The sequence below is a fragment of the Dioszegia hungarica genome, assembly GCF_025882075.1.
Source record: "Dioszegia hungarica strain PDD-24b-2 chromosome Unknown MKK02contig_25, whole genome shotgun sequence".
NCBI classification, from domain to species: Eukaryota; Fungi; Basidiomycota; class Tremellomycetes; order Tremellales; family Bulleribasidiaceae; genus Dioszegia; species Dioszegia hungarica.
Window position 1 is genome coordinate 1,751,371 of NW_026515779.1, and position 13,690 is coordinate 1,765,060.

At 57.8% G+C, this 13,690-nt stretch overlaps 5 protein-coding genes across 5 annotated transcripts; 2 read left to right on the forward strand and 3 right to left on the reverse strand.

Moving 5' to 3' along the window:
- Window positions 1-1,438: 1,438 nt before the first annotated feature.
- MKK02DRAFT_20016 (uncharacterized protein) lies at window positions 1,439-6,014 on the forward strand (the record flags this gene model as incomplete). The annotated part of the gene is made up of 9 exons (XM_053086183.1): window positions 1,439-1,749; window positions 1,814-3,062; window positions 3,115-3,555; window positions 3,606-4,235; window positions 4,289-4,687; window positions 4,857-5,046; window positions 5,132-5,473; window positions 5,507-5,736; window positions 5,811-6,014. The coding sequence occupies 9 exons, from the start codon at window positions 1,439-1,441 to the stop codon at window positions 6,012-6,014; spliced, it is 3,996 nt and encodes a 1,331-aa protein (XP_052942638.1).
- Window positions 6,015-6,757: 743 nt separating this feature from the next.
- Window positions 6,758-7,573, reverse strand: MKK02DRAFT_30589 (uncharacterized protein; the record flags this gene model as incomplete). Its single annotated transcript, XM_053088087.1, has 1 exon — window positions 6,758-7,573. One exon carries the CDS (start codon window positions 7,571-7,573, stop codon window positions 6,758-6,760), a length of 816 nt encoding a protein of 271 aa, XP_052942639.1.
- A 156-nt stretch (window positions 7,574-7,729) lies between these two features.
- On the reverse strand, window positions 7,730-9,126 carry MKK02DRAFT_41175 (mitochondrial carrier domain-containing protein; the record flags this gene model as incomplete). Its single annotated transcript, XM_053091471.1, has 5 exons — window positions 7,730-8,285; window positions 8,349-8,411; window positions 8,492-8,612; window positions 8,709-8,788; window positions 8,966-9,126. 5 exons carry the CDS (start codon window positions 9,124-9,126, stop codon window positions 7,730-7,732), a joined length of 981 nt encoding a protein of 326 aa, XP_052942640.1.
- A 1,718-nt stretch (window positions 9,127-10,844) lies between these two features.
- On the forward strand, window positions 10,845-12,118 carry MKK02DRAFT_41176 (aldose 1-epimerase; the record flags this gene model as incomplete). Its single annotated transcript, XM_053091472.1, has 4 exons — window positions 10,845-11,065; window positions 11,130-11,250; window positions 11,298-11,387; window positions 11,438-12,118. 4 exons carry the CDS (start codon window positions 10,845-10,847, stop codon window positions 12,116-12,118), a joined length of 1,113 nt encoding a protein of 370 aa, XP_052942641.1.
- Window positions 12,119-12,352: 234 nt separating this feature from the next.
- On the reverse strand, window positions 12,353-13,510 carry MKK02DRAFT_41177 (cyclophilin 3 complexed with dipeptide Ala-Pro; the record flags this gene model as incomplete). Its single annotated transcript, XM_053091473.1, has 6 exons — window positions 12,353-12,494; window positions 12,631-12,721; window positions 12,782-12,815; window positions 12,994-13,173; window positions 13,337-13,389; window positions 13,465-13,510. 6 exons carry the CDS (start codon window positions 13,508-13,510, stop codon window positions 12,353-12,355), a joined length of 546 nt encoding a protein of 181 aa, XP_052942642.1.
- Window positions 13,511-13,690: the final 180 nt, after the last annotated feature.

Consider the following 13,690-nt stretch of genomic DNA (forward strand, 5'->3'; position numbering starts at 1 on the left):
TCCGATCATTCTCATTCCCATTCTCGACTCCCTCCTTCCGCTTTCCCCCTTCAGTCTCACCTGTACAACATCCTTCAACTTAGACCCCATTCGGATAGACATCAACTCGACGCCCATAACGCGTCACCTCAAAAGCATACGAGCTGCCCGGAAATCCACCTCCAATCCCCCTCCCACCACGCTCGGCCCCCAGTCGGCATGTATCACCATCGCCTTCCTCCACCCCTATCACATATCACTCGGATTTCCCAACGCTCGGCGGGAGAGGGCAACCAACTCCATTTTCTATTCGGTCCCTCGATCGTTCCTTCCCCTTCTTCTCCCTCCCATACATTTCCGGATCATTCGGTTCTCCTCCCCTTTACACTTTGTGCTTGTTTTTCATTTCTGGCATTTCGGCATTTCGGTACCATCAATAAAACGGACCATCACGACGACCCACGGCGAACGGCGGCTGCCCCGATGGAAGGGCAGATAGAGTGGGAGGAGGAGGTGGAGCTGGTATGAAGTAGAGAGGCGGCCGAGGCTGCGCTTTGTGCTAGATCAGGGAAAGGGGGGGAGAAGAGGGGGTATCTTTGGATTTCCTATTAGGAATTACGCAGAGTGTATACCCTGTGGGGTAGGTAGATACCCCGTTGTGGATGCAGCTGGTATTCTTTCCTTGTCTGCTCGCTGCTCGCTGCTCAGTCGAGGTAGAAACGACAAGTTGGAGGCGGCAAGAGCCGTAACGTAGGTGCGCAGCAAGGAGCATGCGGCATGTGTGGGGACTCCGAAATGTTAACTGACCCCGTTGTCCAGCAGCCATTACTGCGCCCCCTTGAGCTCCCCTTTGACTTCATTGACTATACATCTATATTGCAGTATCACTAGTATATACCGCTTTGCGCTCTAATTGTGGATCTCGTTATCTGTCACGTATAATCACGACCGCTCGAAAAGAGCTGCACGGAGAACGAGACGGAAGACGGAGGTAAAGGAAGCGGTGTCGACCCAGGACCCGACCACGGACGGACCATCTATCCTCGCACCATCTCCTACACTGGGTCGCCCAAGTAAAGCCATCACCAGCTTGGCGCCGCATATTGATTCAGAGCTGGTCTCTTCCTCTACCTCCCCGACGGACGATACTCGCCCTTGACGCGGACGGCCTAGTCCTCGTTGTCCTTGGGTTTAAGGCATCTTGACGACTGGATACGCTTTGAGTCTATACGAGTATTAGGTTTCAGCTTTAGAGCTGTGAGTCTGCTGTCCCTCTTGTACATCTTCCACGTCCCGTCTGCTTCCTCCTCCGCCATCTCTGTCGGCCATCCGAGCTTCGCTCCTACTCAAAAGGACCCACTGACCACCTTTAGCGAACCACATTCCTCCACGTTCACGTTCAACGTCCAACGCCCACCTTCAGTCCTCACAGCCTCACGACCTCTCCACCCCACTCAACATGTCCCCTCCTCGCTCCCTCCCCTCTGCCGTCCCAGTCCCCCTTCCCCTCTCAACACCTACCAAAACACCGCGCACCTCGCTCTCCCCTCCTGAGGCCGGGACGGGCAGCCGTTCGCGCGAGGGCCGCACGCCCCCTCCTGCGCCTAGCGCGGCGTACGCCCGGCGCGCGCGCGAGATTATGGAGGGTGAAGGAGTTGTTCTGCCCGTCGTATCTGTAGCTGATCTGGGCGGGGAGGTCGTTGCGCCCGGAGAGGCGGAGGGGGTTGAGCAAGGAGTCGGGTTTGGGGGTTATCGACGTGCACGGGCTGGGTAGGTCTTCCATTCTTCGCCCCTGCAGACAGGTTGAAGGATGGGGAAAGTAGCTGATCAGCAGTACCATGCCCTCGGTCAAGCTACACGAAAGCGACGGTTCCACCTCCCTTACTCCGACCACTCCAGAGGGGTTCATACGCACCTCAGCCCTCTCACCTGCCTATCCTACCAACACAACCCCTACGCGCCCTTCCCTCCGCCACGCAGCGTCCTCGAATGGCGAGATCCCCGGAACATCCCCTCGGTCCGCCGCCTCCACCATCAACCGACCGCGATCCGGCTCGCTCGGGCTCCCGCAGCATGCCCTCGGCTCAGCATTCGGGAATTCTCCATTTTCCAAATCGTGGCTTGCCAATCCGGGCCCGGCTCGCTCTCCGCTCGGTCAACCTGGAGGAGCCGGGACGGGCGCCGACGAGAATGAAGATCCCATGTCTGCTTACTCGCCTTCCGACACGGCCGCTACTCTGTCCGGCCACCTCAACTTCTCCACCCTCGACTACCTGGGACTCGCGGAGGGCAATGATGGGCAGAACCAGCTCGCACCCGCGAGTATGGCGGGAGTGCGTACGGCTGCTCAGAAAGCTATTGCGCAGAATGGACCGGCGAGTCGATTGCGCGCAAGCACAGTCTCGAACTTTGCGCGGCCGCTTAGGCAGTCGGTGACGGATCAGAATCAGGAGATCTACGGTGGCGCTGGAGGAGGTGCGGGATATGGACAGGGGCAGGGGCAGGGGCAGGGGCAGGGTCAGGGGCAGGACGAGTATGGGTCGTCACTGGCCGGCGCGATGGAGACTCTGGCAATGTACGATCCTAGCTCTCATACGGGGAGCGGGCTGGACGGGCCGTACGGCCTCAAAGACGCCTACAGGCCTCGGGCTATAACGGTCGGCACCCTTGATAATCCACGTCGGCCAACTCGGGGCGGATACCTCCAGTCTATCCCCCAATCGCCGATGGGCGGGGCGCACCTCGTCAACCCCATGATCTACAACAGCATCTATGGTTCTGGGGGAAGCGGTGGTGGCGGTGGTTATCCCCAGTATCCCCAGACCCGATCCCGAGATGGTTCGATCGGCGCCGGCGGACGCGGACCTCGCATGAGCGCCAGCTCGCACACGTCCCGAACGGGCACGCCGGACTTTGATCGGATTATGGGGATGGGCGGAGGGGGAGGAATGGGCATGAACCCGCAAGTCCCAACGAGGAGTTTGTGGATTGGGAATTTAGATGTGGACGCGACGAGCGATACGCTGTTGATGGTGTTTGCGCAGTATGGACCTATTGAAAGCGTGCGGATGTTGCCGGAGAAGGTGAGCTACATCTCGATGACCGTCTGTGGGCGTTTACAGAGCTGACTGGTAGACTTGCGCTTTCGTCAATTATCTGGACAAGGTCGATGCCGTTCGAGCTCGAGACGACGTCCTCAATCGTCTCGGCGGGCATATTACCTCCCTCTCCGAGACTGCGCCCGTTCGGATCGGGTTTGGCAAGATCGATTCCGCCCCTGTCGGTCTCAATACCAGTACCGTCGCTGCTCCGCCACCTGGACTCGTCTTTCCAATCGCTGCTCCGTCCCCAGCTCCGGTAATGCCGACCGGTAATATCGCTGCTGCCGCCGCTGCTGGCGCCTCCAGCATTGCGCCTCTGGCCCCGCTCTCGCCAGAACCGGGGGATGAGCAGAGCTCGATGCCTACTCGTGCGCTTTGGATCGGGAGCATTCCCGCTCCGACTAGCTCGGCGACGCTTCTTCAGATCTTCTCGCCGTTCGGTCCGGTCGAGTCTGCGCGGGTGTTAATGCACAAGGTCAGTCATCTTTGTCGGATCCGGGAATTGGGGAATGAGCTGACGAGCAGTGCTGCGGGTTCATCAACTTTGAGAGACTCGATTCTGCCGTTTCCGCCCGGAACGCGCTGAATGGGCGAAACATCCTCGGTTCCGACGTTGGACCCATCCGGATCGGCTACGCCCGAGTCCCAACCAAGACGCCCATCATCGGCGGTCCAGAAGTCGACCCCGACCTCGCTCGATCGCCCGAACGGTTCGGCGAGGCCCTCGGCTCCATCCAAGGCGCAGCCGCCGTTCCTACGCAACAACAGCTCTCGCCCTCCGGCGGTGGCGTCGAAAATTATCGGTCCCCGCTCGTCATCGACCTGATCAAGGCGGGGGTGCACGAGCAAGTGCTCCAGCAAGGCCTGGCGAGCGACGGGGTGGTCAGCGAGGAGCAAATGATCATGCAGGTGCTAAGTGCTGGTCAGCCCGGTACGGCATCGGCGGAAGATGTGCGCGCGGCGGCAGAGGCGAATAGGCCGGTGGGGATGTATTACTCGTCCATCCCGCCGATGGGCGATCAGAGTACGGGGCAGCCGTTCAAGCGGTTCGATGTGCTCAGGTTGAAGGATCAGAGGAAGAGGTTGGAATCAGGAATGATGAGTCAGGGGGAGGTGGATGAGATGGCGTTGGAATTGATTGAGGATACCGCCGAGGTGAGTCGTGATCGTTGAGAGGGAGGAGAGCGGGGCGGAAGCTGACAAGATAGCTCGCAGCGGATCATATCGGCAATACGGTCATTCAAAAGCTCTTCGAGCGCGTCTCATACCCTATCCGCCTATCCATGCTCGAACGCGCAGCCCCCCATCTCGCCATGATCGGCGTACACAAGAATGGAACGTGGGCCGCCCAGAAAATTATCGAATGCTCCGTGACCGACCCCGAGCGATCAATGATTGCCGCCAACCTCCGCCCGTTCGCCCCGCCCCTCATGTGCGATTCGCTCGGTAATTACGTCTGCGCGGGGACGCTGCGGTTCGGCGCGCCGCATAGCGATTATGTGTTTGATGCGATGGCGGATCGGATGTGGGATATTGCGCAGAATCGGTTCGGAGCGAGATGTATGAGGACCTGTTTGGAGAGCCCGCATACGAGCTTGTATCAGAAGGTGAGTTTTGGGTTTAATTCTGGTCACAGTGGAAACTGGCGGGGACTGGAGTTGTCAGGGAGAGGGAAGGTGGGGTAGATGATGGTGGTGCGGTATGGGTCTAGCTCGTACATTAGGAGGGATCAGGGACAAACTTCCAGACTCAAAAGACGGTGAAGCTGATGTACAGAAACGTATCTCGGGCGGGATTATCCTCAATGCCATTCCACTATCGACCAACCCGAACGGCGCATTGCTTTTGACTTGGCTAGTCGACCAGTCCAACTTGCCCGGAAGGTACGGGCTGCTCGCGAACCGGTTCGCTCCCCATGTTGCCCATTTGTGCACGCACAAGCTGGCCAGCTTGACTGTTCTGCGCAGTAAGTCTACCTCTCTCCTCTCCACTTCGCTTCGCTACTCCGTCTTCTTTCGAAACAGATCGTGGAGACTTCCGCTGACCCGCAGTCATCTCCCAAGCGTCCGAACCCTCCGCCTCCGCCTCTCTCCTCTCTGCAATCTTCACCTCCCCCTCCGACTCGACCCTCATCGAGATCCTCAGCGACGCCAACAACGGCGCCCAAATCATCGGCAAAGTCCTCGCGACATCGAATATTCCGCCGGACGAGAAGGAGAAGATGGTCGAAGCGGTTCGCCGAGTCCTTCCCGGCGTCAAGGCTAGCAATACGCCGCCGTATCGGTTATTATTGGAGGCGGTGGGATTGCCCGTTCCCGCCAGCGCGGCGTCGCCTTACTCTGCGCGAGGTCAGGGCGGGGCGGGTGGATGGCAGGGCCAAGGGCAGGGTCAGGGTCAAGGAGGAGGAAGGGGATATGGTGGAGCAGGAGGCTACGGAGGGAGTCCGTACGGACGGAATGGAGGCTCGCCTGGACCGGGGATGTACCAAGGCATGAATGGGCATGGGGGCGGAGGTGGGCTTGCGCCCCTCTCGGTCCCGCATGCAAGTCCGGGGATGAATGGGGGAAACTCGCCCAGGACACCGGTGCCGAGTTATCGGGGCCGGCTGAGCCCCGCGAGTCAGATGATGTCACCTGGATCGGATCCATTTAATCCTGTAAGTCCCGTCTCTTCCCACTTTTCCTCTATCTAGGGTTATTGGCGGTGGGATGGAGTGAGCTGACGATGCAGTTCGCCTCACCCAGTATCGACGTCCCATACCTCGCCTCTCACGGCCAACTGCGCTTGACGAATGGGATGCCGCCGATGCAGTTTGAGCAACAGCCGAGTTTTGGGGGATTGGGGATTATGGGGCCGCAGATGCAGCCAGGGCCATTGTATTATCAGCAGAGCATGGTGAGCTCTTCTTGGCGACTCAGGGTTGGCGCTGGCTGAAGAGGATAAAGCTGATCAACAGGGGATGTACGGCCGGTCTGGATACCAGGCTTGAACGAAAAGCAAACAGAAAAAGTATAAATCGCACGACCGCACACGACTCCCCTATCCCCTTCGCCATCACCACCTCGTTTGACACGAGTTGTCCGACACCGATCATACGCCATATCATGCCCTATACGCCTACCTACCCTCGCGCTTGCGCCATGTCCGAACGAAACTGGGCGACCTGCCGGACGGAATCAGCCACTACATCCATCACCAAAGAGCTACTTATAGCATACCTCGTATACTCTCTGCTTCAGCTCATGCCTTGTTTATAGTGACAATATATCATCTTGCTTTGATGTACAAACTGATCTACCACTGAGCTTTCTGATCGCACTGACCACTGTACTGACACGCGTGGACGCTCGAGAGCATATCCACTTTCTTCGCACCTCGAGAGCTTGGTCTTTTGTTCGACGGGATTCTGTGCGATTCTACCCGCTTGTGCACGTGTGTGAGATACGCTCGTTGAGCACACTATCGCAATCTACGTTTCGCTGCATGAAAGGACACCGCTAAAGTCAAACCGATCTTGACAAGTACCCCTTTAATGTTCCTTTCGCCCCAGTGGCGAGATCAAGTGCTGAGGGTCATACATTGGCTATATAGCTGGGTCCTCGTGCCCGTACTCGTTCTCCTTCACTTCACCCTTACAGTCCAAACATCTTCCCTCCCTAACCACTTCTCAAGCTCGACTACCGGAATCTGCAGACAACATGGTGACGCCGTATACCATCATTTACCCCTACTCCAAGGAGATCCCCCTCGCGTCCAAGTCTGACCTTGGGTACTACCAAACGGTCCCGCTCCAAGTGTCCGTCATTGATCCGGGCACCGGAAAGCTTGAGTGGTACGCCCTGTCCGTCAACATGGGCGACCGGACGTGCGATGCCACCGGATGCGAGGACACCAGTATCTTCCTTGAGTCGGAGAATGAGTCGGAGAATGAGTCGGAGAATGAGTCGAAAAATGAGTCGAAGAATGAGTCGGACAAATTCACTCGAGGCGGGGCGGAACGGTTTTCCATCCTGCCTGCACCGAGGAGGAATTCCCCGAGAGCGACGTGACACAAGTGGTGTGGGATACGCATGGGGCAACCAGTTCTCTTCACGCGGAGGCCAGCAAGGTTCCAGACGAGATCCGGCAGGAGATCCTATCGAAGTTCCCATACCCGCACACTTACCGGACGGACTACAAGGACCCTGACGCCACGAGCAAGGCGTTGGTCGAGACAACCCTCCATCCCGTCTGTCCCGAGTCAGACGAGATCGGTCCGGATGACCGAATCTTGTACACTCGGACCGGCAGCAAGGCGAAGGATCCAAAAAGGCACCAGCTGGTGCCGGCCCTTCTGGTCGCAAAGTGGGCTCAGGATCAGGCCAGCAAGCACACGGTGGGGAGCACGATGGCGGGTCACCAATGAGCGCATCGTCTGCATTTCGTTCCCTTCCTGTCCATTCACCCATCCCCCGTCCGTCCCATTTCAACGGCTTGATGATTATGACATGCATTTTTCAGTCTCATCAACGTGCCAGCTAGTACTCTCTCAGCTAGAGCTGAAGCTGTCTCCTCTCTTGCCGAAAGAGCCAAGACTAAGCACTATTATCCTTGGCATTGCCGTGTACTTCTGATATTGCTGATTCCCGCGCTCTTCCTCCTTCAATCCTCTAGCTCGCCACAGCCACCACATTCCCCAGCATCGTCCACCACCATCCCCTATACAGACTCCCCCCACCCTCCTCCTGGATAATCTTCCGCCCGCAATCCACCATACCCTCATACGGCTCGCTCGTCGGTCTCAGGCCAATCACGTCCTCTCCACTCCCGCAAAACTCCACACCTTCCGGCACATATTCCTCACTTGCCGCCTCTTCCCCTCCGACTCCGGTATACCCGTTTCCGGTGTTTGGCTGGACCGAGAGACGGGTCGCGACAACCTCGAGAGGCGTCAACCAGCCCGCGGCGCCAGCTTGCCAGATCGTGAATAGGGCCCAGCGCCAGTAGGCCGTGTTGTTCCATACATCGCCTGCGTCGGGAGTGCCGAGGAGGAGGAGGCGCATGGTGCGGGCGACGAGGGTGACGGAGAGGGAGTGGAGGAAGGTCACGAGAAGGAGACCGGGGGTGAGGTACAGCGTCCAAGGCATGGAGAGCTCGCGGATAGATAGAAGGATTTTGAGGGATTGGCGAGGGTTGTTGGGGAGGCGGTAGGGAGTAATGATCGAGCTAAAGGGTCAGCTCGGGCCGAAGAGGTCTTTTATTTCTCAAAGATCTCAAAGGTTTCCTTACCGATTGACGATGACGGTCATGGGCAGGCTGATCAGAGTAAGCAGGATGGTGAAGATGCCCATTCTGTGGTATCAGCTACTGTCGCTTCTCCTAACTGAGACCCGAGTGGCGTGTAATGCGACGGCTTAGATTGCTGGACTCACTGGAATCCTCCTGCTTCTGGCACGCTGTATGTCCCTCTTGGTCCCCTTGTCGAGCTCCCGCCGACAAAGATGATGGAGCAGACCGAAATGAGCGTAGTAAAGGCGACCATAGGATATGCTCCTATAGTTGTCAGCTGCTTCTCGAGTACTGCTTCGGATCGGAACGCCTTCGCCAGCTGATATCTGCTCGGATGATAGGGGTAAAGCAGTGGCCTACCTTTGTACAGACCGTACCAGCCTTCGAGCTGCTTCGTCCGCTTGAGCGTGCCGAGGAGGGTTGACAGGGTCGGTCCGACTCTGCTTTGTCAGTTGTCTGGCTTCCTCCGATGCATACTGGGTCGCGACGCCTTCCGTCCCCCAGACTGCCTTCCGTAGCCAAATTGCCTGCCATAACCCGAGGAACAAAGGGAGCGTCTCGAGGCGGACGGGACCTCTCCCCCATTCAAGCTGGACTCAGCTCCGGGATGAGCTCACCTGTTCTCCACACCTTCCAGCCCTACTGCTCTTGGATTGTAGTTGGCCCGTAAACGGACCAGAGCTCCATGGAACGGCATGGTGATGGCCACCCCGGCCGCCATGAGCAATACCATGATGAAGCTCGCGAGGATGAGCGTAAAGACAAAGGCGATGTCCATCTTGCCCGAGCTTCTTCTATGGTCCGTATACGCGGGTATAGGGAGGCTGTGATGCCTATAGTGAGGACTGCTGGGGGGTCGGTCGAGGTGTATAGTAGATGTTGTTGATGTACAGATGCAAGAGGTCTATGACGAAGCGTTGACTGGCGATGCGGGGGAATGCCGTAAGGCCGCAGGTCGGCGTGGTAGCCGGGCCACGTGGCGGCAAGCTGAGTGGCAAATGGGTGGCGTGGCGAACGAGAGCCAGCTCACTAAAATACTGGTCCATCGCCAACTCTTCACAGCAGCAGCGGCAGCAGCAGCAGCAGCAGCACCACCCGCTGTTGGGTCACCCGCTGTTGGCCTGATGTTGCGCTAGATTCCCTCTGAGGGCTTCAGACAGGACCAACATCCCGGCTGGCATATATTCATAGAGTATGAGAATCGCATGTACAGATCTTCTTGCTGTACAGAGTCGCCTTCCCGTTCGAATCCCTGCTCGTCGCCCAATCCTGGATCCCCTTCGTCTCACACATGGGTTCTATCAGGAATACGCAGACTCTGGTACGGCACAAGACCGCTATCAGCCTCCTCTTTGGGCGCTTCGCGAACTCTGTCCATCGACCAGCTGCTACTCCCAGCGCCCACATTTGTCGACTCGCTCGTCGATCCCGCCTCAGCCTTCGCACTCAGCTGAGCATCACTCACTTGCTCGCAACTCCTCACGTGGCCTGAGAGCCCCTCCTCTTGCAAGAGTTCGCTCAGCTCTTCCGCCCAATAGAACTTGGTGGCCCGTTCACGTGGATCTCGCATCTTTGAAGAGTTAGAGTAGGCGCGTTGGACCAGTCTCTGTATGACCGAATCGGCCTTGATCTTCTCCGTCTCGGACCAACCCGGAGTGCAGCTCATGCCAGCAGAGAACCATTCACTCGCCCATTGCTGCGGGAACGCTGGGCGAGTGTAGTACAGAGCGATTTGGTGGGTCTGGTACGGCCAGAAGGAAGCTACTTCTGCCGTGGATTGATGCTCGCTCGCCGGAGAGATAGCCTCAGAGGTCTCAGTAACAGAAGGAGCGTCAACGTAATTGGGTCTGCGTATGCCTTTTTCGAGTCTGGGCATGGCTGTGATATGTTCGACTGTAGGATCTTGGGCGGCAAAATGGCGGTATGTACATATGTCTGGAAAGGCCTCATATCGGTGCTCGACAGGGGACCAAAGTGAAAGGAACGCTGCAAGGGCAGCGCCCGCCGTCCGGCTCGCGTAGCACTGATGTAGCAGCACACGATGAGAGAGTACGGCGAACGCTTCGGTCGGACTGATCGACCTAAAGAGGACGGGGATGTAGGCAAGTGCCTCACAAGTGATATAGATACCATCCCTATTCTCGCCCCTCCCCACATGAAAGCTAGGGCGGGTCAGGTAAGGTATCCCACGCAATCTAGGCGCGACGTACCGCTCTAGTCCCTCCAGCTCTCACACAGCTCTCACCTGCTTTGGGTGCCACGCAGCTAAAGGTGAGACCGATGCTAGGTGCCTCGAGTGCGCCATTTGCCACCCGGACGATTCTCGGTCCATTCACGCTGCATTCCTCCGCTCCGGCTCCTCCACCGCCGGGCGGTCCACCTTGGCTCTCCTGCGTGCTCTTCTTTCCCTCATTCATCCATCACTCATCTATACATCTTCTAGCCACCATCCCTCTACGTCTCACCCGCCCATATAACACAGAATCGCCAGCAAAAATGTCCGTCACCAACACCTCCTCGCCCGAGGGCATCAAGCCCTACACCATCTCCGCCGATGGCATCTCGGCCTCCTTCATCGCGCACGGTGCGAGGCTCACGCATCTGCACGTCAAGGACAAGGCAGGGGAGGAGAAGGACGTCGTAGTGGGCTATGATGATGTCTCGGAGTTTTACAACGATACCAAGAACAGCCGGACGTACTATGGCTGCATCGTCGGGTCAGTGCTCTGCTCTCCGGCTCGGGCTAAAAGGCGGCGATGAAGACGTAAGCTGACGATATAGCCCGTATGCTAACCGAATCGGCGGTGGGAAGCTCACGATTGACGGCAAGGAGTACCAGGTTGATCGGAATGAGCACGATGGCGCCAATACGCTCCACGGCGGGAAGGATGGCTGGGATGCTGTGAGCTGCCAACCTTAGACAGATGCTAGGTCAAGCTGACGATACAGCGCAACTGGGATGTAACGGACCACTCTAACTCGTCGATCACATTCAGTATGCTCGATCCGGCCGGGACGAGCGGTTTCCCGGGAGCAACGGTAAGCTACGCAGTGGTCCACCCTTGTTGGAGCCCCAGCTCACGCCTCAGCAAAACCACGTCACCTACGCCGTCCTCTCCTCCCCTCCTCGCTTCGTCGCCACCTCCACCTCCATCTCCCTGACCGCCAAGACGCCCATCATGCCCACCACGCACATCTACTGGAACATCGGCGGCTTTGCCTCACCGACCGTCCTCGAAGACACGCTCCACCTCCCGCACGCGAACCGGTTTGTCGTGGGCGATTCCATCCTCGTCCCTACTGGCGAAATCAAGACACTCTCCCCTGGCGACGCTCTAAACTTTACCGCCCCCAAGAAGATCAAGGAAGGCGCCCTGACCGCCAAGTTCTGCGGCGAGGGGTGTGTAGGCATCGACAATGCCTTCATCTTAGACCAGCCTATATTGCCAGCTAGCGAGTGGTCCCAGGGCCCTGTGCAGCTCGTTTGGACGTCGGCGGATACGGGCATCCAGATGAAGGTACGGACGAACCAGCCGAGTTTGCAGGTGTATGCGGCGGCGGCGCAGGATGGGACTATTCCGCTCAAGAAGGCGCATAGTCAGGGGAAGAGCACGGGGTTCTTGGAGAAGAATGGGTGTGTCGTGATTGAGCCACAGGGGTGGATTGATGGGATTAGCCAGACGAGCTGGGGCCAGGCGGGGGAGCAGATCAAGGGGCCAGGGGACGCGCCGTATGTCAATTGGGCGGAGTATAGCTTTGGGACGGTATAGGCGGAGGATATAGGATGGCGGGGCGGCAGCAGAGGAGAAGGAAAAGGCGCGAAGTACACTCGAGAGACGCAGAATATTACAACGTCGGGTCGTAGGGTGTGGAGCGGGGCTAATTGCTGACACCAGCTCATTGACAGCGAAACTGTCACTGACAAGTGCCTGACTACTGGGCCGCGGACGGAGCAGAGCACATCGAGAGCGTTGCATGATCATTGATTGAGTACATGGGCTAAGCTAAGCCTTGACAGCTCCGCAGTCCTTGATCATCGCCACCTTGTCCTTACTTGGCATCTTCCCCTCCTTATTCCCCGTCTTTTCAATAGCCTTGACGACGTCCAGTCCGGACACGATCTCGCCAAAGACGACGTGCTTGCCGCTGCCGAGTCAGCTATGGCCTCCAGCCCTCTCAAGCAAGCCCAAATGTGGTTCCGGTACTGGGCAGCAAACTCAAGAAGCGGGACGTAACGTCGAGTGCTTTGCCTCGTAGGTAGCAAGGTCGGAGACGGACTCACTCGAGCCACTCGGCCTTTTCGACGAGCGTCATGAAGAACTGACTGCCGTTGGTGTTGGGCCCGGCGTTGGCGCTGGATAGGAGTCCGATCTCTGGCCATTTAGCGACATTGCCAGATTGCAGGACACCAGACAGGTAGGGTGAGAACTCACTGTCGTGCTTCTTGACGAACTTCTCATCGTCGAACTATACTGATCAGCCGTGATCCCGGCTATACCCCCTTTCCCGCTCCTCCCTTTATGCAAAACTTCCAGCATCCACCATGACTACCGCCTAAGACATCCCTCATCGGTCTCTAGCTATAGGGAGCTGCTTGCGGTCGCGGTCGGAGCCTAGCACGCCCCGGACTCGAACTCGAACTCACCTTGCTCCCGTAGATACTCTGCCCACCCGTCCCATCCCCCTTCTCGAAATCCCCACCCTGGACCATAAACCCCGGAATGACCCTGTGGAACAGCGTGCCCTTGTACCCGAATTTAGGGGGCAGGGGGGTCGTGCCGTCCGCTTTGAAGCCGGTGCATAGGCCACGGAAGTTGGCTGCTGTCTGATGGTGGTCAGTGCCGGTTTGGAGTTGAGAAGTGGAGATGGGCGAGGTGGGATGGAGGATGTTGGAGTGGGAAAAGGTACAGGGGGTACGGGTCACGCAGAGGATGAGGGCAGGGCAGAGAAGAGGGGAGAGAGGGGGAAAGGGTGGGACGTATACGTACTTTGGGGGCAACGTCGTCGTACAGCTTGAACTCGACCCGACCCGCTTCCTTCCCTTCGTAATCAGCCAATGCTTTCAAAAGGGAGCTTAGCAGCCGAGGACTACAGCATCCAGCTTGTAAGAATTTACCGCCAATAGTGATCTCCAAGAAGACGTTCGATTTCTCGCCGGCCATTTTTTGTCAGCTGGGTTATAGTAGAAGCTAGATGCTAGTAAGATGAAAGCAGATGCAGGAAGTATAACGGCGAGATGGAGAGCATATATACCGGCTGGCTGCTTTGTCCCTTGCATGACGAGCAGCGCGGGATACCTTTATCCAAAGGCCCCCTCGGTTCTCAGCGGTGGGAGGTCAAAG